The sequence below is a fragment of the Somniosus microcephalus genome, chromosome 11 (assembly GCF_052327205.1).
Source record: "Somniosus microcephalus isolate GS21.2 chromosome 11, FLI_Smic_1.0, whole genome shotgun sequence".
NCBI classification, from domain to species: domain Eukaryota; kingdom Metazoa; phylum Chordata; class Chondrichthyes; order Squaliformes; family Somniosidae; genus Somniosus; species Somniosus microcephalus.
In genome coordinates this window covers 139248796-139273953 of record NC_140997.1, presented here as the reverse complement: position 1 = coordinate 139273953, position 25158 = coordinate 139248796, and the positions used below count along the sequence as shown (strand labels likewise).

Here is a 25158-nt window from a genome sequence, read left to right as displayed (position 1 = left end):
ACAGAGGAAGAAGGAATGCCCGAACAAGGACTCAGGTATACACCCTAGATCTAGCTTCTGAGGCAAGGGAGTGGGGGGGGTGTCCCCCAGAGGACTGATGTCACTGGTTACCCAGGACACCGTTTCCATGGCGCTGTTTTAACCCTGCGAGGATTTGTAAGGTTTGGAGAGTAATGGCTTTTCAGTCAAGCAGTTTTAGTAGCAATAAGTTAAAGGACAAGCATACAGCATCACTCCATAGTGAATGCGGGAGTGTCCTCATCAGGAGCTGGGATTGCCCTGGAGTCTCCAGGAATTGAAGATTCATCTCCTGGGCACTGCTGCAAGCAACCTGGGAGAAAAATCATAGAGGCATTAAAAAAATTGGGGGGTTTTCCATTTAATTTGAACACTTTTATTTATTGGTTATAAAATATTGAAGATAGGGGTGGAGGAGGTGGAGGCTGTTTGACTGGGCGGGGCAGTGGAGGTGGGAGATCATGTGATGAAGCCTCCAGGAATACGTCCAACCAAAGTTGTCGACCCCTATCAGGAGCCCCTTTCAAAAGGGGAAGTTATCTCCGTCAGGAGGCCCTTCTAAGGGAGGAGTCTCTCCATCAGGAACAGGGAGTGTTGAGATGAGAAGAGGAATTGTTTTAAGGGAAGGCCTGAGTCTGAGGGGAACCCCTGCTGTGAAATGATGGCTCTTATCAGTTTGATGTTCATAATCAACTCCTGCCATTGTTGGGCCTCAAAGTAAAAAGAAAAATCTCAGACAGGGAAAGTGAAGAGCAGAGGAACTTGATGCTCTCGTATCGGGGCTCGCTCAACACAAAAATGGATGCTACCATCTACCTCCAAGTGCACACTTTAAAGGGGCCTCATAGCTCCAGTTTGCAAAAGTCTCTTTACTTCTGTTTCTGTACACACACTGCAGGATTGTAATTTGCATCATAGAGATGCCATTGTGTTGCTTGCACGTGACATCACGAAGGTGCCTCGGCTTTAGCTCTAATAGGGAACCTCCTCCCATTACTGCCCTGCCCCGCCCCTCTCGTGGCATGGCTGAGACCATATTGTGGGACCCCACACTCTCCCTTGCCTCTCCATGACACAATGTTTACCTACTCTAACCATCCTATGTGTCACCTTCATTTAAGGGACTAAGGTCACGAGGAAAAGTTAAGGAAATTGGGTTTGTTTTCTTCAGAAAAGGAGAGATCGCCTATTGGAAGTTTTGAGAATTCCGAAGAGGTGTGTCAGTATGGTGAAGGGAACACAAGTTAGAAACTAGGAGGCTAGGAGTAAAGTCAGGCTGCTAAGCTATTAGAAAAGGTCACTGAAGTCGCCCTTTTAAATGGGATCAAGAGGTAATTAGGGAGAGGCTGCCTGGAGAGCAGAGGGTTTGCGACAGAAGGTGACTAATGGGCACTGCTCTATGTGGCAGCAACAGGCTTGTTGAGCTTATAAAAATCTTGCCCTTTTCTATTCTTCCATTAACTATTATTGAATTGGAAACAAGAAAAATGCACAGCAGGTAGGGAAAGAAGAGGAAACCCTGAACCCCTGGAGACTTTAATGTGAGAAGACAGTGTAGTTCCTCTCGAATCCCATGATGTAACTTTTACAAATTCTACTGGGAGTCCCTTAAATCCTCTTGTCATCCACAGTGGGTTAGTAGAATTGGTGAGTACGCGAGTTGGAGTTGTGAGCTTGGTGTAGGTGTACACTCGCACTGTGTGTGAGCTTGGTGTAGGTGTACACTCGCACTGTGTGTGAGCTTGGTGTAGGTGTACACTCGCACTGAGTGTGTGAGCTTGGTGTGGGTGTACACTCGCATTGTGTGTGAGCTTGGTGTAGGTGCACACTCGCACTGTGTGTGAGCTTGGTGTAGGTGTACACTCGCACTGTGTGTGAGCTTGGTGTAGGTGTACACTCGCACTGTGTGTGAGCTTGGTGTAGGTGTACATCGCACTGTGTGTGAGCTTGGTGTAGGTGTACACTCGCACTGTGTGTGAGCTTGGTGTAGGTGTACACTCGCACTGAGTGTGTGAGCTTGGTGTAGGTGTACTCTCACTGTGTGAGCTTGGTGTAGGTGTACACTCGCACTGTGTGTGAGCTTGGTGTAGGTGTACTCTCACTGTGAGCTTGGTGTAGGTGTACACACGCACCGAGTGTGAGCTTGGTGTAGGTGTGCACTCGCACTGTGTGAGAGAGCTTGGTGTAGGTGTACACTTGCACTGAGAGTGTGAGCTTGGTGTCGGTGTACTCTCACTGTGTGAGCTTGGTGTAGGTGTACACTCGCAGTGAGTGTGTGAGCTTGGTGTAGGTGTACAGTCGCACTGAGTGTGTGAGCTTGGTGTAGGTGTACACTCGCACTGAGTGTGAGAGCTTGGTGTAGGTGTACACTCGCACTGCGTGTGTGAGCTTGGTGTAGGTGTGCACTCGCACTGAGTGTGTGAGCTTGGTGTAGGTGTACACTCGCACTGCGTGTGTGAGCTTGGTGTAGGTGTACACTCGCACCGAGTGTGTGAGCTTGGTGTAGGCGTACTCTCACTGTGAACTTGGTGTAGGTGTACACTCGCACTGAGTGTGTGAGCTTGGTGCAGGTGTACTCTCACTGTGTGAGCTTGGTGTAGGTGTACACTCGCACTGAGTGTGTGAGCTTGGTGTAGGTGTACACTCGCACCGAGTGTGTGAGCTTGGTGTAGGTGTACTCTCACTGTGTGAGCTTGGTGTAGGTGTACACTCGCACCGAGTGTGTGAGCTTGGTGTAGGCGTACTCTCACTGTGTGAGCTTGGTGTAGGTGTAAATTGGTTGGACTGCATGTCGTTCTTGCTTGTTTTCCTGCCTCTGTTTCCCTTTTTTTCTGCACCTTAATCGTCTTCCTTGATTTGTAAACAGTGTGTGAAATTGAAGAGTTCATGTCGAGAAGCTGACATAGTCCATCCGAAATTCCATTTGGCATCGCCTCCCGTTCCGGCACTGATTGACACACTGATGTTATGTTGATGGGTTGGTGTGTGAGTTATGGGTAGGGGACATTTCCTGGGAGAATTGGGCGCTGACTCCACTGTAAGGTGTCTGAATATTTCAACATGTGTCTACGATGTGAGGATTCTGGGCTTGCTCCAACCTTCCCCAGAACCCTTCATTGTCGAGTGGCATACGGATACAGTTGCAAAGGGGGAAAGGTTACCTTGCAAGACTTTATTGAAAGGCCACAGAACCCCTCCAAGGATGAACCCCTTCCTAACCCGGCTGAGATCAGCTAACATAGCTAACGGACCTGGAATAAAACCTGGGACCCTCCTAATTCTATGACATAACAGGGGTTGAATTCACCAACTGAACAATCTTTTATTGAAAATTAACTCGGGATATGGGCGTTGCTGCCTAGGCCGGCATTTATTGCCCATCCCTAGTTGCCCTGAGTAGCAGTTTGATGCAATTGAGTGGCTCACGAAGCTGCTTCAGAGGGCAGTTAAGAGTCAATCACGTTGGGTGTGGGACTGGAGTCACGTATAGGCCAGACCAGGTAAGGACGGCAGGTTAACTTCCCGAAAGGACACTAGTGAACCAGTTGTTCACTTTTTTTTACTGATATCGGGGTCGTGTCACAGCCAAGCACCCCACCACCCAAGCAGGGATCAGTTAGGAGCGGGACCTCCCCCGCTCCCCCGCTTTCATAGCCCCACTGATGCCAGTTGTAAATCCCAAACCCCAGCTGCGATCAGCTAACTCAATGCAGATTGGAAATTAAACTTTGCCCTGAGTCATTCAATGACTCCCAGCGAGGCAGAAAGGGCAGAGACCAGTGCAGCGAAAAGCAAATAAAAGCAGCTGCCTCCTAGGTCTTCAATCTGACTAAATCAGCACGATTTAATTTTAAATAAAAATGGCACCCGCAACAAAGGGTGGGTTGGGTTCTTGTAGAAAGAGAGGAAGAGGCACTGGAGCTGGAGAGGAAGAGACGCAACTATATGTCCATCCTACGAACAGGGGAGGGGGTGAACGCCTGTGATAATTTGCCAGTGGCAAGCATCCTTCAACTGCCCAAGCTGTTCTAAACTGCAGGCAATAATGCCGTTACCAATGGCAACAGCGGGGAACTGTTCGAAACGAGTGCTTCTGGGACAGCAGAGGGCTGATAGGAGACTCAGTGAGCTGACATTACGAGAAGCAGCATTCATTGGGTGGGTTATAAAGAACCAAAGTAGCAAAGGGAATTCTGTGACTCCCTCTCCACCCTCCACCCGCCCCCCGCCCCCCACACACACGAGCAGAACTCTTGTCAGCTTCTTGCTACAGCACAGAAACATGAAAGGTTTAAATGGATTTAATTAAACTGATTCATTGTCTGCCTGTTTCTGCTGCGATATCTCCCTTGCTCAAATGACTGGGGGCTAATTAACATTCATTTGAACTTGTGTTTTGCATATTTTCCTAATTAGTATGCAAATTATGACAGAAATTCAAAGTAATTTTTTGCGGATTATTATAAACATAACTTTCCCCAAACAAACAAAAAAAGTTTTCCATTATTTGCCAGAAATGTTATCCGATTTCCTAGCGAGTCTGCGTGGGGGATACAGTTCCACAGGCTCTGACAACCCTCCTTGGCTGCAGGCAAGCGGACATTGCTTATCCGTGATGCCCTACAAATACACACACACACGTTTGCAGCATGATTCACTGGGGAATGAACTGGAGCAAGAGCAGAGAAGGTTAAGGGGAGGTTTAATAGAGGTATTCAAAATTATGAGGGGTTTTGATACAGCAAATAAGGAGAAACTTTCCACTGGCAGAAGGGTTGGTAACCAGAGGACACAGATTTAAGGGAATTGGCAAAAGAACTAGAGGCGAGATGAGAAGACATTTTTTTAGGCAGAGAGTTGTTGTGATCTGGAATGCACTGCCTGACAAGGTGGTGGAAGCAGATTTAATGATCCCTTTCAAAAGTGAAGTGGATAAATATTTGAAGTGGAAACATTTGCAGGGCTATGGGGAAAGAGCAGGGGAGTGGGACGAATTCGATAGCTCTTTCAAAGAGCCGGCACAGGCATGATGGGCCAAATGGCGGCCTCCTGTGCTGCAAGATCCTATGGGGGGAAAATTGGGTTGCTTTGCGCTTCCCGTTAGCGCCCTAACAGGGCGCAAAGCAACTAGCGCCCGGGTGCGTCGCTGCACACGCCTCGCGCAAAATTCAGCAGGAGGTTTGTGTTGGCACTAACCGGCGGCGTTGTGCCGCTGGCGATGACATCATCGCCGTGCGCAGCGCCCCGACTGCGATCTTCAGGAACGCCCCCTGCCTTACCACCAGACACTACCTGCAGCCAGGGAGGCGCTATTTAAAGGCGAGGCGGGGCGGCCATTTTTTTTGCTGGCCGCCTGCCAGCATCTGCCTGCACTCCTGTCCCCGGCCTCCTGAACGGCTGTACCTGCCCTGGGGGTGTTTGATGGGACAGTGTAGAGGGAGCTTTACTCTGTATCTAACCCGTGCTGTACCTGTCCTGGGAGTGTTTGATGGGACAGTGTAGAGGGAGCTTTACTCTGTTTCTAACCCGTGCTGTACCTGCCCTGGGGGTGTTTGATGGGACAGTGTAGAGGGAGCTTTACTCTGTTTCTAACCCGTGCTGTACCTGCCCTGGGGGTGTTTGATGGGACAGTGTAGACGGACCTTTACTCTGTATCTAACCCATGCTGTACCTGCCCTGGGAGTGTTTGATAGGACAGTGTAGAGGGAGCTTTACTCTGTATCTAACCCGTGCTGTACCTGCCCTGGGAGTGTTTGATGGGACACTGTAGAGGGAACTTTACTCTGTATCTAGCCCGTGCTGTCCCTGCCCTGGGAGTGTTTGATGGGACAGTGTAGAGGGAGCTTTACTCTGTATCTAACCCGTGCTGTACCTGTCCTGGGGGTGTTTGATGGGACAGTGCAGAGGGACCTTTACTCTGTATCTAACCTGTGCTGTACCTGCCCTGGGGGTGTTTGATGGGACGGTGTAGAGGGAGCTTTACTCTGTATCTAACCCGTGCTGTACCTGCCCTGGGAGTGTTTGATGGGACAGTGTAGGGGGAACTTTACTCTGTAACTAACCCGTGCTGTACCTGCCCTGGGAGTGTTTGATGGGACAGTGTAGAGGGAGCTTTACTCTGTATCTAACCCGTGCTGTACCTGCCCTGGGGGTGTTTGATTGGACAGTGTAGAGGGAGCTTTACTCTGTATCTAACCTGTGCTGTACCTGCCCTGGGGGTGTTTGATGGGACGGTGTAGAGGGAGCTTTACTCTGTATCTAACCCGTGCTGTACCTGTCCTGGGAGTGTTTGATGGGACAGTGTCGAGGGAGCTTTACTCTGTATCTAACCCGTGCTGTACCTGTCCTGGGGGTGTTTGATGGGACTGTGTAGAGAGAGCTTTACTCTGGATCTAACCCGTGCTGTACCTGTCCTGGGAGTGTTTGATGGACAGTGTAGAGGGAGCTTTACTCTGTATCTAACCCGTGCTGTACCTGTCCTGGGAGTGTTTGATGGGACAGTTTAGAGGTACCTTTACTCTGTATCTTACCCATGCTGTACCTGCCCTAGGGGGTGTTTGATGGGACAGTGTAGAGGGAGCTTTACTCTGTATCTAACCCGTGCTGTACCTGTCCTGGGAGTGTTTGATGGGACAGTGTAGAGGGAGCTTTACTCTGTATCTAACCCGTGCTGAACCTGCCCTGGGAGTGTTTGATGGGACAGTGTATAGGGAGCTTTACTCTGTATCCATCCCGTGCTGTACCTGCCCTGGGAGTGTTTGATGGGACAGTCCAGAGGGAGCTTTACTCTGCATCTAACCCGTGCTGTACCTGTCCTGGGAGTGTTTGATGGGACAGTGTAGAGGGAGCTTTACTCTGTATCTAACCCGTGCTGTACCTGCCCTGGGGGGTGTTTGATTGGACAGTGTAGAGGGAGCTTTACTCTGTATCTAACCCGTGCTGTACCTGTCCTGGGAGTGTTTGATGGGACAGTGTAGAGGGAGCTTTACTCTGTATCTAACCCGTGCTGTACCTGCCCTGGGAGTGTTTGATGGACAGTGTAGAGGGAGCTTTACTCTGTATCTAACCCGTGCTGTACCTGCCCTGGGAGTGTTTGATGGGACAGTGTAGAGGGAGCTTTACTCTGTATCTAACCCGTGCTGTACCTGCCCTGGGGGTGTTTGATGGGACAGTGTAGACGGAGCTTTACTCTGTAACCCGTGCTGCACCTGCCCTGGGAGTGTTTGATGGGACAGTGTAGAGGGAGCTTTACTCTGTATCTAACCCGTGCCGGACCTGTCCTGGGAGTGTTTGATGGGACAGTGTAGAGGGACCTTTACTCTGTATCTAACCCGTGCCGGACCTGCCCTGGGAGTGTTTGATTGGACAGTGTAGAGGGAGCTTTGCTCTGTATCTAACCCGTGCCGGACCTGTCCTGGGAGTGTTTGATGGGACAGTGTAGAGGGAGCTTTACTCTGTATCTAACCCGTGCTGTAGCTGCCCTGGGAGTGTTTGATGGGACAGTGTAGAGGGAGCTTTACTCTGTATCTAACCCGTGCCGGACCTGCCCTGGGAGTGTTTGATGGGACAGTGTAGAGGGAGCTTTTCTCTGTATCTAACCCGTGCTGTACCTGCCCTGGGAGTGTTTGATGGGACAGTGTAGAGGGAGCTTTACTCTGTATCTAACCCGTGCTGTACCTGTCCTGGGAGTGTTTGATGGGACAGTGTAGAGGGAGCTTTACTCTGTATCTAACCCGTGCTGTACCTGTCCTGGGAGTGTTTGATGGGACAGTGTAGAGGGAGCTTTACTCTGTATCTAACCCGTGCTGTACCTGCCCTGGGGGTGTTTGATGGGACAGTGTAGAGGGAGCTTTACTCTGTATCTAACCCGTGCTGTACCTGCCCTGGGAGTGTTTGATGGGACAGTGTAGAGGGAGCTTTACTCTGTATCCATTCCGTGCTGTACCTGCCCTGGGAGTGTTTGATAGGACAGTCCAGAGGGAGCTTTACTCTGTATCTAACCCGTGCTGTACCTGTCCTCGGAGTGTTTGATGGGACAGTGTAGAGGGAGCTTTACTCTGTATCTAACCCGTGCTGTACCTGCCCTGGGGGGTGTTTGATTGGACAGTGTAGAGGGAGCTTTACTCTGTATCTAACCCGTGCTGTACCTGTCCTGGGAGTGTTTGATGGGACAGTGTAGAGGGAGCTTTACTCTGTATCTAACCCGTGCTGTACCTGCCCTGGGAGTGTTTGATGGACAGTGTAGAGGGAGCTTTACTCTGTATCTAACCCGTGCTGTACCTGCCCTGGGAGTGTTTGATGGGACAGTGTAGAGGGAGCTTTACTCTGTATCTAACCCGTGCTGTACCTGCCCTGGGGGTGTTTGATGGGACAGTGTAGAGGGAGCTTTACTCTGTATCTAACCCGTGCTGTACCTGCCCTGGGAGTGTTTGATGGGACAGTGTAGAGGGACCTTTACTCTGTATCTAACCCGTGCTATACCTGCCCTGGGGGTGTTTGATGGGACAGTGTAGAGGGAGCTTTACTCTGTATCTAACCCGTGTTGTACCTGCCCTGGGAGTGTTTGATGGGACAGTGTAGAGGGAGCTTTACTCTGTATCTAACCCGTGCTGTACCTGCCCTGGGAGTGTTTGATGGGACAGTGTAGAGGGAGCTTTACTCTGTATCTAACCTGTGCTGTACCTGTCCTGGGAGTGTTCGTTGGGACAGTGTAGAGGGAGCTTTACTCTGTATCTAACCTGTGCTGTACCTGTCCTGGGAGTGTTTGATGGGACAGTGCAGAGGGAGCTTTACTCTGTATCTAACCCGTGCTGTACCTGCCCTGGGGGTGTTTGATGGGACAGTGGAGAGGGAGCTTTACTCTGTATCTAACCCGTGCTCGACCTGCCCTGGGAGTGTTTGATGGGACAGTGTAGAGGGAGCTTTACTCTGCATCTAACCCGTGCTGTACCTGTCCTGGGAGTGTTTGATGGGACAGTGTAGAGGGAGCTTTACTCTGTATCTATCCCGTGCTGTACCTGCCCTGGGAGTGTTTGATGGGACAGTGTAGAGGGAGCTTTACTCTGTATCTAGCCCGTGCTGTCCCTGCCCTGGGAGTGTTTGATGGGACAGTGTAGAGGGAGCTTTACTCTGTATCTAACCCGTGCTGTACCTGTCCTGGGGGTGTTTGATGGGACAGTGCAGAGAGACCTTTACTCTGTATCTAACCCGTGCTGTACCTGTCCTGGGAGTGTTTGATGGGACAGTGTAGAGGGACCTTTACTCTGTATCTAACCCGTGCTGTACCTGCCCTGGGAGTGTTTGATGGGACAGTGTAGAGGGAGCTTTACTCTGTATCTAACCCATGCTGTACCTGTCCTGGGAGTTTTTGATGGGACAGTGTAGAGGGAGCTTTACTCTGTATCTAACCCATGCTGTACCTGCCCTGGGAGTGTTTGATGGGACAGTGTAGAGGGACCTTTACTCTGTATCTAACCCATGCTGTACCTGCCCTGGGAGTGTTTGATGGGACAGTGTAGAGGGAGCTTTACTCTGTATCTAACCCGTGCTGTACCTGCCCTGGGGGTGTTTGATGGGACAGTGTAGAGGGAGCTTTACTCTGTATCTAACCCGTGCCGGACCTGCCCTGGGATTGTTTGATGGGACAGTGTAGAGGGAGCTTTACTCTGTATCTAACCCAAGCTGTACCTGCCCTGGGAGTGTTTGATGGGACAGTGTAGAGGGAGCTTTACTCTGTATCTAACCCGTGCTGTACCTGCCCTGGGAGTGTTTGATGGGACAGTGTAGAGGGAGCTTTACTCTGTATCTAACCCGTGCTGTACCTGCGCTGGGGGTGTTTGATGGGACAGTGCAGAGGGAGCTTTACTCTGTATCTAACCCGTGCCGGACCTGTCCTGGGAGTGTTTGATGGGACAGTGTAGAGGGAGCTTTACTCTGTATCTAACCCGTGCTGGACCTGTCCTGGGAGTGTTTGATGGGACAGTGTAGAGGGACCTTTACTCTGTATCTAACCCGTGCCGGACCTGCCCTGGGAGTGTTTGATGGGACAGTGTAGAGGGAGCTTTGCTCTGTATCTAACCCGTGCCGGACCTGTCCTGGGAGTGTTTGATGGGACAGTGTAGAGGGAGCTTTACTCTGTATCTAACCCGTGCTGTACCTGCTCTGGGAATGTTTGATGGGACAGTGTAGAGGGAGCTTTACTCTGTATCTAACCCCTGCTGTACCTGCCCTGGGAGTGTTTGATGGGACAATGTAGAGGGAGCTTTACTCTGTATCTAACCCGTGGTGTACCTGTCCTGGGAGTGTTTGATGGGACAGTGTAGAGGGAGCTTTACTCTGTATCTAACCCGTGCTGTACCTGCCCTGGGGGTGTTTGATGGGACAGTGTAGAGGGACCTTTACTCTGTATCTAACCCGTGCCGGACCTGTCCTGGGAGTGTTTGATGGGACAGTGTAGAGGGACCTTTAAGCTGTATCTAACCCGTGCCAGACCTGCCCTGGGAGTGTTTGATGGGACAGTGTAGAGGGAGCTTTGCTCTGTATCTAACCCGTGCCGGACCTGTCCTGGGAGTGTTTGATGGGACAGTGTAGAGGGAGCTTTACTCTGTATCTAACCCGTGCTGTAGCTGCCCTGGGAGTGTTTGATGGGACAGTGTAGAGGGAGCTTTACTCTGTATCTAACCCCTGCTGTACCTGCCCTGGGAGTGTTTGATGGGACAGTGTAGAGGGAGCTTTACACTGTATCTAACCCGTGCTGTACCTGCCCTGGGGGTGTTTGATGGGACAGTGTAGAGGGAGCTTTGCTCTGTATCTAACCCGTGCTGTACCTGTCCTGGGAGTGTTTGATGGGACAGTGTAGAGGGAGCTTTACTCTGTATCTAACCCGTGCCGGACCTGCCCTGGGAGTGTTTGATGGGACAGTGTCGAGGGAGCTTTACTCTGTATCTAACCCGTGCCGGACCTGCCCTGGGAGTGTTTGATGGGACAGTGTAGAGAGACCTTTACTCTGTATCTAACACGTGCTGTACCTGCCCTGGGGGTGTTTGATGGGACAGTGTAGAGGGAGCTTTACTCTGTATCTAACCCGTGCCGGACCTGCCCTGGGAGTGTTTGATGGGACAGTGTAGAGGGAGCTTTACTCTGTATCTAACCCGTGCCGGACATGCCCTGGGAGTGTTTGATGGGACAGTGTAGACGGACCTTTACTCTGTATCTAACCCATGCTGTACCTGCCCTGGGAGTGTTTGATGGGACAGTGTAGAGGGAGCTTTACTCTGTATCTAACCCGTGCTGTACCTGTCCTGGGGGTGTTTGATGGGACAGTGCAGAGGGACCTTTACTCTGTATCTAACCTGTGCTGTACCTGCCCTGGGGGTGTTTGATGGGACGGTGTAGAGGGAGCTTTACTCTGTATCTAACCCGTGCTGTACCTGCCCTGGGAGTGTTTGATGGGACAGTGTAGGGGGAACTTTACTCTGTAACTAACCCGTGCTGTACCTGCCCTGGGAGTGTTTGATGGGACAGTGTAGAGGGAGCTTTACTCTGTATCTAACCCGTGCTGTACCTGCCCTGGGGGTGTTTGATTGGACAGTGTAGAGGGAGCTTTACTCTGTATCTAACCTGTGCTGTACCTGCCCTGGGGGTGTTTGATGGGACGGTGTAGAGGGAGCTTTACTCTGTATCTAACCCGTGCTGTACCTGTCCTGGGAGTGTTTGATGGGACAGTGTCGAGGGAGCTTTACTCTGTATCTAACCCGTGCTGTACCTGTCCTGGGGGTGTTTGATGGGACTGTGTAGAGAGAGCTTTACTCTGGATCTAACCCGTGCTGTACCTGTCCTGGGAGTGTTTGATGGACAGTGTAGAGGGAGCTTTACTCTGTATCTAACCCGTGCTGTACCTGTCCTGGGAGTGTTTGATGGGACAGTTTAGAGGTACCTTTACTCTGTATCTTACCCATGCTGTACCTGCCCTAGGGGGTGTTTGATGGGACAGTGTAGAGGGAGCTTTACTCTGTATCTAACCCGTGCTGTACCTGTCCTGGGAGTGTTTGATGGGACAGTGTAGAGGGAGCTTTACTCTGTATCTAACCCGTGCTGAACCTGCCCTGGGAGTGTTTGATGGGACAGTGTATAGGGAGCTTTACTCTGTATCCATCCCGTGCTGTACCTGCCCTGGGAGTGTTTGATGGGACAGTCCAGAGGGAGCTTTACTCTGCATCTAACCCGTGCTGTACCTGTCCTGGGAGTGTTTGATGGGACAGTGTAGAGGGAGCTTTACTCTGTATCTAACCCGTGCTGTACCTGCCCTGGGGGGTGTTTGATTGGACAGTGTAGAGGGAGCGTTACTCTGTATCTAACCCGTGCTGTACCTGTCCTGGGAGTGTTTGATGGGACAGTGTAGAGGGAGCTTTACTCTGTATCTAACCCGTGCTGTACCTGCCCTGGGAGTGTTTGATGGACAGTGTAGAGGGAGCTTTACTCTGTATCTAACCCGTGCTGTACCTGCCCTGGGAGTGTTTGATGGGACAGTGTAGAGGGAGCTTTACTCTGTATCTAACCCGTGCTGTACCTGCCCTGGGGGTGTTTGATGGGACAGTGTAGACGGAGCTTTACTCTGTAACCCGTGCTGCACCTGCCCTGGGAGTGTTTGATGGGACAGTGTAGAGGGAGCTTTACTCTGTATCTAACCCGTGCCGGACCTGTCCTGGGAGTGTTTGATGGGACAGTGTAGAGGGACCTTTACTCTGTATCTAACCCGTGCCGGACCTGCCCTGGGAGTGTTTGATTGGACAGTGTAGAGGGAGCTTTGCTCTGTATCTAACCCGTGCCGGACCTGTCCTGGGAGTGTTTGATGGGACAGTGTAGAGGGAGCTTTACTCTGTATCTAACCCGTGCTGTAGCTGCCCTGGGAGTGTTTGATGGGACAGTGTAGAGGGAGCTTTACTCTGTATCTAACCCGTGCCGGACCTGCCCTGGGAGTGTTTGATGGGACAGTGTAGAGGGAGCTTTTCTCTGTATCTAACCCGTGCTGTACCTGCCCTGGGAGTGTTTGATGGGACAGTGTAGAGGGAGCTTTACTCTGTATCTAACCCATGCTGTACCTGTCCTGGGAGTGTTTGATGGGACAGTGTAGAGGGAGCTTTACTCTGTATCTAACCCGTGCTGTACCTGTCCTGGGAGTGTTTGATGGGACAGTGTAGAGGGAGCTTTACTCTGTATCTAACCCGTGCTGTACCTGCCCTGGGGGTGTTTGATGGGACAGTGTAGAGGGAGCTTTACTCTGTATCTAACCCGTGCTGTACCTGCCCTGGGAGTGTTTGATGGGACAGTGTAGAGGGAGCTTTACTCTGTATCCATCCCGTGCTGTACCTGCCCTGGGAGTGTTTGATAGGACAGTCCAGAGGGAGCTTTACTCTGTATCTAACCCGTGCTGTACCTGTCCTCGGAGTGTTTGATGGGACAGTGTAGAGGGAGCTTTACTCTGTATCTAACCCGTGCTGTACCTGCCCTGGGGGGTGTTTGATTGGACAGTGTAGAGGGAGCTTTACTCTGTATCTAACCCGTGCTATACCTGTCCTGGGAGTGTTTGATGGGACAGTGTAGAGGGAGCTTTACTCTGTATCTAACCCGTGCTGTACCTGCCCTGGGAGTGTTTGATGGACAGTGTAGAGGGAGCTTTACTCTGTATCTAACCCGTGCTGTACCTGCCCTGGGAGTGTTTGATGGGACAGTGTAGAGGGAGCTTTACTCTGTATCTAACCCGTGCTGTACCTGCCCTGGGGGTGTTTGATGGGACAGTGTAGAGGGAGCTTTACTCTGTATCTAACCCGTGCTGTACCTGCCCTGGGAGTGTTTGATGGGACAGTGTAGAGGGACCTTTACTCTGTATCTAACCCGTGCTATACCTGCCCTGGGGGTGTTTGATGGGACAGTGTAGAGGGAGCTTTACTCTGTATCTAACCCGTGTTGTACCTGCCCTGGGAGTGTTTGATGGGACAGTGTAGAGGGAGCTTTACTCTGTATCTAACCCGTGCTGTACCTGCCCTGGGAGTGTTTGATGGGACAGTGTAGAGGGAGCTTTACTCTGTATCTAACCTGTGCTGTACCTGTCCTGGGAGTGTTCGTTGGGACAGTGTAGAGGGAGCTTTACTCTGTATCTAACCTGTGCTGTACCTGTCCTGGGAGTGTTTGATGGGACAGTGCAGAGGGAGCTTTACTCTGTATCTAACCCGTGCTGTACCTGCCCTGGGGGTGTTTGATGGGACAGTGGAGAGGGAGCTTTACTCTGTATCTAACCCGTGCTCGACCTGCCCTGGGAGTGTTTGATGGGACAGTGTAGAGGGAGCTTTACTCTGCATCTAACCCGTGCTGTACCTGTCCTGGGAGTGTTTGATGGGACAGTGTAGAGGGAGCTTTACTCTGTATCTATCCCGTGCTGTACCTGCCCTGGGAGTGTTTGATGGGACAGTGTAGAGGGAGCTTTACTCTGTATCTAGCCCGTGCTGTCCCTGCCCTGGGAGTGTTTGATGGGACAGTGTAGAGGGAGCTTTACTCTGTATCTAACCCGTGCTGTACCTGTCCTGGGGGTGTTTGATGGGACAGTGCAGAGAGACCTTTACTCTGTATCTAACCCGTGCTGTACCTGTCCTGGGAGTGTTTGATGGGACAGTGTAGAGGGACCTTTACTCTGTATCTAACCCGTGCTGTACCTGCCCTGGGAGTGTTTGATGGGACAGTGTAGAGGGAGCTTTACTCTGTATCTAACCCATGCTGTACCTGTCCTGGGAGTTTTTGATGGGACAGTGTAGAGGGAGCTTTACTCTGTATCTAACCCATGCTGTACCTGCCCTGGGAGTGTTTGATGGGACAGTGTAGAGGGACCTTTACTCTGTATCTAACCCATGCTGTACCTGCCCTGGGAGTGTTTGATGGGACAGTGTAGAGGGAGCTTTACTCTGTATCTAACCCGTGCTGTACCTGCCCTGGGGGTGTTTGATGGGACAGTGTAGAGGGAGCTTTACTCTGTATCTAACCCGTGCCGGACCTGCCCTGGGATTGTTTGATGGGACAGTGTAGAGGGAGCTTTACTCTGTATCTAACCCAAGCTGTACCTGCCCTGGGAGTGTTTGATGGGACAGTGTAGAGGGAGCTTTACTCTGTATCTAACCCGTGCTGTACCTGCCCTGGGAGTGTTTGATGGGACAGTGTAGAGGGAGCTTTACTCTGTATCTAACCCGTGCTGTACCTGCGCTGGGGGTGTTTGATGGGACAGTGCAGAGGGAGCTTTACTCTGTATCTAACCCGTGCCGGACCTGTCCTGGGAGTGTTTGATGGGACAGTGTAGAGGGAGCTTTACTCTGTATCTAACCCGTGCTGGACCTGTCCTGGGAGTGTTTGATGGGACAGTGTAGAGGGACCTTTACTCTGTATCTAACCCGTGCCGGACCTGCCCTGGGAGTGTTTGATGGGACAGTGTAGAGGGAGCTTTGCTCTGTATCTAACCCGTGCCGGACCTGTCCTGGGAGTGTTTGATGGGACAGTGTAGAGGGAGCTTTACTCTGTATCTAACCCGTGCTGTACCTGCTCTGGGAATGTTTGATGGGACAGTGTAGAGGGAGCTTTACTCTGTATCTAACCCCTGCTGTACCTGCCCTGGGAGTGTTTGATGGGACAATGTAGAGGGAGCTTTACTCTGTATCTAACCCGTGGTGTACCTGTCCTGGGAGTGTTTGATGGGACAGTGTAGAGGGAGCTTTACTCTGTATCTAACCCGTGCTGTACCTGCCCTGGGGGTGTTTGATGGGACAGTGTAGAGGGACCTTTACTCTGTATCTAACCCGTGCCGGACCTGTCCTGGGAGTGTTTGATGGGACAGTGTAGAGGGACCTTTACTCTGTATCTAACCCGTGCCAGACCTGCCCTGGGAGTGTTTGATGGGACAGTGTAGAGGGAGCTTTGCTCTGTATCTAACCCGTGCCGGACCTGTCCTGGGAGTGTTTGATGGGACAGTGTAGAGGGAGCTTTACTCTGTATCTAACCCGTGCTGTAGCTGCCCTGGGAGTGTTTGATGGGACAGTGTAGAGGGAGCTTTACTCTGTATCTAACCCCTGCTGTACCTGCCCTGGGAGTGTTTGATGGGACAGTGTAGAGGGAGCTTTACACTGTATCTAACCCGTGCTGTACCTGCCCTGGGGGTGTTTGATGGGACAGTGTAGAGGGAGCTTTGCTCTGTATCTAACCCGTGCTGTACCTGTCCTGGGAGTGTTTGATGGGACAGTGTAGAGGGAGCTTTACTCTGTATCTAACCCGTGCCGGACCTGCCCTGGGAGTGTTTGATGGGACAGTGTCGAGGGAGCTTTACTCTGTATCTAACCCGTGCCGGACCTGCCCTGGGAGTGTTTGATGGGACAGTGTAGAGAGACCTTTACTCTGTATCTAACACGTGCTGTACCTGCCCTGGGGGTGTTTGATGGGACAGTGTAGAGGGAGCTTTACTCTGTATCTAACCCGTGCCGGACCTGCCCTGGGAGTGTTTGATGGGACAGTGTAGAGGGAGCTTTACTCTGTATCTAACCCGTGCCGGACATGCCCTGGGAGTGTTTGATGGGACAGTGTAGAGAGACCTTTACTCTGTATCTAACCCGTGCTGTACCTGCCCTGGGAGTGTTTGATGGGACAGTGTAGAGGGAGCTTTACTCTGTATCTAACCTGTGCTGTACCTGCCCTGGGAGTGTTTGATGGGACAGTGTAGAGGGAGCTTTAATCTGTATCTAACCCGTGCTGTACCTGCCCTGGGAGTGTTTTATGGGACAGTGTAGAGGGAGCTTTACTCTGTATCTAACCCGTGCTGTACCTGCCCTGGGGGTGTTTGATGGGACAGTGTAGAGGGAGCTTTACTCTGTATCTAACCTGTGCTCTACCTGTCCTGGGAGTGTTTGATGGGACAGTGTAGAGGGAGCTTTACTCTGTATCTAACCCGTGCTGTACCTGTCCTGGGGGTGTTTGATGGGACAGTGTAGAGGGAGCTTTACTCTGTATCTAACCCGTGCTGTACCTGTCCTGGGAGTGTTTGATGGACAGTGTAGAGGGAGCTTTACTCTGTATCTAACCCGTGCTGTACCTGTCCTGGGAGTGTTTGATGGGACAGTTTAGAGGGACCTTTACTCTGTATCTAACCCATGCTGTACCTGCCCTGGGGGGTGTTTGATGGGACAGTGTAGAGGGAGCTTTACTCTGTATCTAACCCGTGCTGTACCTGCCCTGGGAGTGTTTGATGGGACAGTGCAGAGGGAGCTTTACTCTGTATCTAACCCGTGCTGTACCTGACCTGGGAGTGTTTGATGGGACAGTGTAGAGGGAGCTTTACTCTGTATCTAAGCCGTGCTGTACCTGTCCTGGTGGTGTTTGATGGGACAGTGTAGAGGGAGCTTTACTCTGTATGTAACCCGTGCTGTACCTGTCCTGGGAGTGTTTGATGGACAGTGTAGAGGGAGCTTTACTCTGTATCTAACCCGTGCTGTACCTGTCCTGGGAGTGTTTGATGGGACAGTGTCGAGAGACCTTTACTCTGTATCTAACCCATGCTGTACCTGCCCTGGGGGGTGTTTGATGGGACAGTGTAGAGGGAGCTTTACTCTGTATCTAACCCGTGCTGTACCTGCCCTGGGAGTGTTTGATGGGACAGTGTAGAGGGAGCTTTACTCTGTATCTAACCCGTGCCGGACCTGCCCTGGGAGTGTTTGATGGGACAGTGTAGAGGGAGCTTTACTCTGTATCTAACCCGTGCCGGACCTGCCCTGGGAGTGTTTGATGGGACAGTGTAGAGGGAGCTTTACTCTGTATCTAACCCGTGCTGTACCTGCCCTGGGAGTGTTTGATGGGACAGTGTAGAGGGAGCTTTACTCTGTATCTAACCCGTGCTGTACCTGTCCTGGGAGTGTTTGATGGGACAGTGTAGAGGGAGCTTTACTCTGTATCTAACCCGTGCCGGACCTGCCCTGGGAGTGTTTGATGGGACAGTGTAGAGGGAGCTTTACTCTGTATCTAACCCGTGCCGGACCTGCCCTGGGAGTGTTTGATGGGACAGTGTAGAGAGACCTTTACTCTGTATCTAACCCGTGCTGTACCTGCCCTGGGGGTGTTTGATGGGACAGTGTAGAGGGAGCTTTACTCTGTATCTAACCCGTGCCGGACCTGCCCTGGGAGTGTTTGATGGGACAGTGTAGAGGGAGCTTTACTCTGTATCTAACCCGTGCCGGACATGCCCTGGGAGTGTTTGATGGGACAGTGTAGAGAGACCTTTACTCTGTATCTAACCCGTGCTGTACCTGCCCTGGGAGTGTTTGATGGGACAGTGTAGAGGGAGCTTTACTCTGTATCTAACCCGTGCTGTACCTGCCCTGGGAGTGTTTGATGGGACAGTGTAGAGGGAGCTTTACTCTGTATCTAACCTGTGCTGTACCTGCCCTGGGAGTGTTTGATGGGACAGTGTACGTGGAGCTTTACTCTGTATCTCACCCGTGCTGTACCTGCCCTGGGAGTGTTTGATGGGACATTGTTGAGGGAGCTTTACTCTGTATCTAACCCGTGCCGGACCTGCCCTGGGAGTGTTTGATGGGACAGTGTAGAGGGAGCTTTACTCTGCATCTAACCCGTGCCGGACCTGTCCTGGGAGTGTTTGATGGGACAGTGTAGAGGGACCTTTACTCTGTATCTAACCCGTGCCGGACCTGCCCTGGGAGTGTTTGATGGGACAGTGTAGAGGGACCTTTACTCTGTATCTAACCCCTGCCGGACCTGCCCTGGGAGTGTTTGATGGGACAGTGTAGAGGGAGCTTTACTCTGTATCTAACCCATGCTGTACCTGACCTGGGAGTGTTTGATGGGACAGTGTAGAGGGAGCTTTACTCTGTATCTAACCCGTGCTGTACCTGCCCTGGGAGTGTTTGATGGGACAGTGTAGAGGGAGCTTTACTCTGTATCTAACCCGTGCTGTACCTGCCCTGGGAGTGTTTGATGGGACAGTGTAGAGGGAGCTTTACTCTGTATCTAACCCATGCTGTACCTGACCTGGGAGTGTTTGATGGGACAGTGTCGAGGGAGCTTTACTCTGTATCTAACCCGTGCTGTACCTGCCCTGGGAGTGTTTGATGGGACAGTGCAGAGGGAGCTTTACTCTGTATCTAACCTGTGCTGTACCTGCCCTGGGAGTGTTTGATGGGACAGTGCAGAGGGAGCTTTACTCTGTATCTAACCCCTGCTGTACCTGCCCTGGGAGTGTTTGATGGGACAGTGTAGAGGGACCTTTACTCTGTATCTAACCCGTGACGGACCTGCCCTGGGAGTGTTTGATGGGACAGTGTAGAGGGAGCTTTACTCTGTATCTAACCTGTGCTGCACCTGTCCTGGGAGTGTTTGATGGGACAGTGTAGAGGGAGCTTTACTCTGTATCTAACCCGTGCTGTACCTGCCCTGGGAGTGTTTGATGGGACAGTGTAGAGGGAGCTTTTCTCTGTATCTAACCTGTGCTGTACCTGCCCTGGGAGTGTTTGATGGGACAGTGTACATACGGGGAGCTTTACTCTGCATCTAACATGTTGTGCCTGCCCGGGTAGTGTTTGATTGTACAGTCTGGAGGGAACTGTGAAGGAGGGATGAGTGCTGGGTGGGGGAGCTGTTACGATGACTATTCATTTCTGAACCAATCGTAATATTTGTGTGACTCATCGCTGTAGCTTTTTGATTGTTCTCAGATTAATTTTTATGGCAATGATTTGCCTGAGAGCTGACCTTAGGTTCACATAATGAGAGGAAACCTTTCACCGTAAGGGCCCAGCGTGCCTCTGATCTGTGCCGTGCATTCACCTCCCGGTTCTGTCTGTGGCTGTCTGGGTTCTTGCTGTGCACTCTCCCATTTCCTGACAACTTCTCTCTTCTTTTTAAGGATTCTGGACAACCCATCCCGCTTGTGGTAGAGAGCTGTATTCGATTCATCAATCTCTATGGTAATTCATACTCATAACTTAAAACTGTGTGTCTCTTCCTCTTCCTGTTGGAGTCCCATTCCATGAATCCCCTCCAGTACCTTACCCATTATTCACACGTGAGACCAGCAGCGAGTGTCAGCAGGCTATTTAACCATAACGAGCCCTGGTTACCTGGGGCCTAGCAACAGCTTATGTGTGGCTGAGGGTGTCCTGGGGATGACCGCCAGCTGACATATGGTTCAGGATCACCTGAACCTAACAACAATGTCCATGTGGTTCCAGGTTACCTGGACTTGCCCAACGTCCTCACACATTCATATTTTCCAGCAGAGTTCACTGGATAGTAATCAGAAGCAGGAGCCCTGGCTGTCCCGGGCACTGATGCAAATCGTAGTGTCCCAACTGATGTCCCGGTTGAGATTGGCTAAGTCACCACAGACGTGGGATGGAACTGCTATTCAGTAGTAATCGGTTGTTCTATCAAGCTCTCCAGAAATCGTGGTGCCATTGAGCTTATCCCAAATTGGATTCAGAAATGAGGAACATCCATTTCAAATAAATACAGACTGATGAAACTTAACTCTTCTCTGGTTAATAATAAAATAATGGAGTTACTGAGAAAAGAAAGATCTCGTGTTATGCTATAAAAGAGTTGCTATGCACAGTTGATGAGATTGACTTAATACAACGTCCCGCTGGGCTGATTGGGTTGAGCAGCGGCTTGTCCCGTCACTTTCGGATTTCATAGTTAACCGTTAGTTTAAATTTTTGTTGTCTTTTTAGGTTTACAACAACAGGGTATTTTCCGTGTTCCAGGCTCTCAGAGTGAAGTCAATGACATCAAGAACGCCTTTGAGAGAGGTTAGTTTGAGGGAGGTCTGAGGTGCTGTTGCCATTCATGCCGTTAAAGCTTTTCTGCATCAGGGATCTAGATACACCGCTGACTCTGTGTTATAACATTTAAGTAATTATACGTGAAGAATATGATATGTCATTGCTAATGACATTTATTCAAATGATTCAAGGTAGCATGGAGCCTCACTACAGCTCATGTGTGGCTAGTAATGTTTCGTGTGGCTCAGGGTTACCTTGGGTCTAGAATGTCTCGTGGCTCAGGGTTACCTTGGGTCTACTAATGTCTCGTGTGGCTCAGGGTTACCTTGGGTCTAGAATGTCTCGTGGCTCAGGGTTACCTTGGGTCTAGTAATGTCTCGTGTGGCTCAGGGTTACCTTGGGTCTAGAATGTCTCGTGGCTCAGGGTTACCTTGGGTCTAGTAATGTCTCGTGTGGCTCAGGGTTACCTTGGGTCTAGTAATGTCTCGTGGCTCAGGGTTACCTTGGGTCTAGAATGTCTCGTGGCTCAGGGTTACCTTGGGTCTAGAATGTCTCGTGTGGCTCAGGGTTACCTTGGGTCTAGTAATGTCTCGTGGCTCAGGGTTACCTTGGGTCTAGTAATGTCTCGTGTGGCTCAGGGTTACCTTGGGTCCAGTAATGTCTCGTGGCTCAGGGTTATCTTGGGCCTAGTAATGTCTCGTGGCTCAGGGTTACCTTGGGTCTAGTAATGTCTCGTGTGGCTCAGGGTTACCTTGGGTCTAGTAATGTCTCGTGTGGCTCAGGGTTACCTTGGGTCTAGTAATGTCTCGTGTGGCTCAGGGTTACCTTGGGTCTAGTAATGTCTCGTGTGGCTCAGGGTTACCTTGGGTCTAGTAATGTCTCGTGGCTCAGGGTTATCTTGGGCCTAGTAATGTCTCGTGGCTCAGGGTTATCTTGGGCCTAGTAATGTCTCGTGGCTCAGGGTTACCTTGGGCCTAGTAATGTCTCGTGGCTCAGGGTTACCTTGGGCCTAGTAATGTCTCGTGGCTCAGGGTTACCTTGGGTCTAGTAATGTCTCGTGTGGCTCAGGGTTACCTTGGGTCTAGTAATGTCTCGTGGCTCAGGGTTACCTTGGGCCTAGTAATGTCTCGTGTCGCTCAGGGTTACCTTGGGCCTAGTAATGTCTCGTGGCTCAGGGTTACCTTGGGTCTAGTAATGTCTCGTGTGGCTCAGGGTTACCTTGGGTCTAGTAATGTCTCGTGGCTCAGGGTTACCTTGGGTCTAGTAATGTCTCGTGGCTCAGGGTTACCTTGGGTCTAGTAATGTCTCGTGGCTCAGGGTTACCTTGGGTCTAGTAATGTCTCGTGTGGCTCAGGGTTACCTTGGGCCTAGTAATGTCTCGTGGCTCAGGGTTACCTTGGGCCTAGTAATGTCTCGTGTCGCTCAGGGTTACCTTGGGCCTAGTAATGTCTCGTGGCTCAGGGTTACCTTGGGTCTAGTAATGTCTCGTGTGGCTCAGGGTTACCTTGGGTCTAGTAATGTCTCGTGGCTCAGGGTTACCTTGGGTCTAGTAATGTCTCGTGGCTCAGGGTTATCTTGGGCCTAGTAATGTCTTGTGTGGCTCAGGGTTACCTTGGGTCTAGTAATGTCTCGTGGCTCAGGGTTACCTTGGGTCTAGTAATGTCTCGTGTGGCTCAGGGTTACCTTGGGTCTAGTAATGTCTCGTGGCTCAGGGTTACCTTGGGTCTAGTAATGTCTCGTGGCTCAGGGTTACCTTGGGTCTAGTAATGTCTCGTGGCTCAGGGTTACCTTGGGTCTAGTAATGTCTCGTGGCTCAGGGTTACCTTGGGTCTAGTAATGTCTCGTGGCTCAGGGTTACCTTGGGTCTAGTAATGTCTCGTGTGGCTCAGGGTTACCTTGGGTCTAGTAATGTCTCGTGTGGCTCAGGGTTACCTTGGGTCTAGTAATGTCTCGTGGCTCAGGGTTACCTTGGGTCTAGTAATGTCTCGTGGCTCAGGGTTACCTTGGGTCTAGTAATGTCTCGTGGCTCAGGGTTACCTTGGGTCTAGTAATGTCTCGTGTGGCTCAGGGTTACCTTGGGTCTAGTAATGTCTCGTGGCTCAGGGTTACCTTGGGTCTAGTAATGTCTCGTGGCTCAGGGTTACCTTGGGTCTAGTAATGTCTCGTGTGGCTCAGGGTTACCTTGGGTCTAGTAATGTCTCGTGTGGCTCAGGGTTACCTTGGGTCTAGTAATGTCTCGTGGCTCAGGGTTACCTTGGGTCTAGTAATGTCTCGTGTGGCTCAGGGTTACCTTGGGTCTAGTAATGTCTCGTGGCTCAGGGTTACCTTGGGTCTAGTAATGTCTCGTGTGGCTCAGGGTTACCTTGGGTCTAGAATGTCTCGTGTGGCTCAGGGTTACCTTGGGTCTAGTAATGTCTCGTGGCTCAGGGTTACCTTGGGTCTAGTAATGTCTCGTGGCTCAGGGTTACCTTGGGTCTAGTAATGTCTCGTGGCTCAGGGTTATTTTGGGCCTAGTAATGTCTCGTGTGGCTCAGGGTTACCTTGGGTCTAGTAATGTCTCGTGTGGCTCAGGGTTACCTTGGGTCTAGTAATGTCTCGTGGCTCAGGGTTACCTTGGGTCTAGTAATGTCTCGTGTGGCTCAGGGTTACCTTGGGTCTAGTAATGTCTCGTGTGGCTCAGGGTTACCTTGGGTCTAGTAATGTCTCGTGGCTCAGGGTTACCTTGGGTCTAGTAATGTCTCGTGTGGCTCAGGGTTATCTTGGGTCTAGTAATGTCTTGTGGCTCAGGGTTACCTTGGGTCTAGTAATGTCTCGTGTGGCTCAGGGTTACCTTGGGTCTAGTAATGTCTCGTGGCTCAGGGTTACCTTGGGTCTGGTAATGTCTTGTGGCTCAGGGTTACCTTGGGTCTAGTAATGTCTCGTGTGGCTCAGGGTTACCTTGGGTCTAGTAATGTCTCGTGGCTCAGGGTTATCTTGGGTCTAGTAATGTCTCGTGGCTCAGGGTTATCTTGGGTCTAGTAATGTCTCGTGTGGCTCAGGGTTACCTTGGGTCTGGTAATGTCTCGTGTGGCTCAGGGTTACCTTGGGTCTAGTAATGTCTCGTGTGGCTCAGGGTTACCTTGGGTCTAGTAATGTCTCGTGTGGCTCAGGGTTACCTTGGGTCTGGTAATGTCTCGTGTGGCTCAGGGTTATCTTGGGTCTAGTAATGTCTCGTGGCTCAGGGTTACCTTGGGTCTAGTAATGTCTCGTGTGGCTCAGGGTTACCTTGGGTCTAGTTCCAAATCCCAGGCCTCCCGGATTGGCTGGGAGTCTCCAGGAATTGAGGATCATCTCCCAGACACTGCTGCGAGCAACCCAGGAGAAAAATCTTATGGAAGCAGAGTTTGCACTTTGGGATTTGGACTTTATTTTCCAGACTGGCGTGTCCCTGCATATTCCATGAAGCCCTTCTTTGTCTGAAATGAAGGAGCTGGTCACCGTCAGTCTCAGAGACGGGTGTGCCTTTTCAAAGCAAAGGTGCGGGATCATGTGTGCGCGTGCTGCCCAGTCAAAGGGAAATCCCGACTCTGAATGACCAGAGCGGCAGACGGGTACTGAAACTTTGCAGGTTGCTTCTGCTCCTGGTATGTCCAGCTGACCAGGGGAAAGAACAGGTCGCGGAAATACATTGCATTTACTGGTCCACACTGAATGGAGAAAAATAGCACGTCAGAGAACATTTCACAGCAAGGTCCGATCAATGGACAGGATCCGTTTCAGAAATGCTCAAAGTAAATCAGTGCATCAAATGTCTTCTATTTATACCACCACAAATAACACCCTCTCAGTCCAATTCGTGAGGAATTTCAGGCGGTTTATGGGCACAGCTGAATGCATTTATAGGATTAGCGAGTTGCAGCATTACTTCCATTAAAGCCAGAACCATCTATAAAATGGTATTGTGGAAATCATTATTTTTGGCATTTGCCTGTCTGTACACTGTTCTAACTGTGTATTGATACTATTGTTGACTTTCAGTATAAATGATCAACACTAAATATACAAACTTAAAATGCCTATTTTTTTTTTTTAAATCAGTAGTTGAAGAATCTTGTCTGAAAGTGCCATGATGTACAGTTTGAAATAAGATCGCTATTTTCATTCTGTTCATGATTATAGGATCTGAGGGAACAAATCTGCAATTTTTTCCTAAACTCTCTTTTTCCCCCTCTTGAGGACACTAAGGGGGAAAAATTGGGTTGCTTTGCGCCTCACGTTCGCGCGCCTTGACAGGGCGTAAAGCACCTAGTACCCGGGCGTGGCACTGCGAACGTCTCCCGCG

General features: G+C 50.8%; 1 protein-coding gene across 3 annotated transcripts in view; it reads left to right on the top strand.

Annotated features, from left to right (window-relative positions):
- srgap3 (SLIT-ROBO Rho GTPase activating protein 3) overlaps positions 1–25158 on the top strand; it is a 438498-nt gene that overhangs the window by 337774 nt on the left and 75566 nt on the right. For 2 of the 3 annotated variants that reach the window (XM_086001321.1, XM_086001323.1), the window contains exons 13-14: positions 19961–20021; positions 20787–20864. In XM_086001321.1, the coding sequence (XP_085857447.1) occupies positions 19961–20021; positions 20787–20864 (139 nt within the window). Of the gene's footprint in view, positions 1–4; positions 36–19960; positions 20022–20786; positions 20865–25158 lie in introns of all 3 variants that reach the window. The other variant, XM_086001322.1, reaches the window with a different exon arrangement.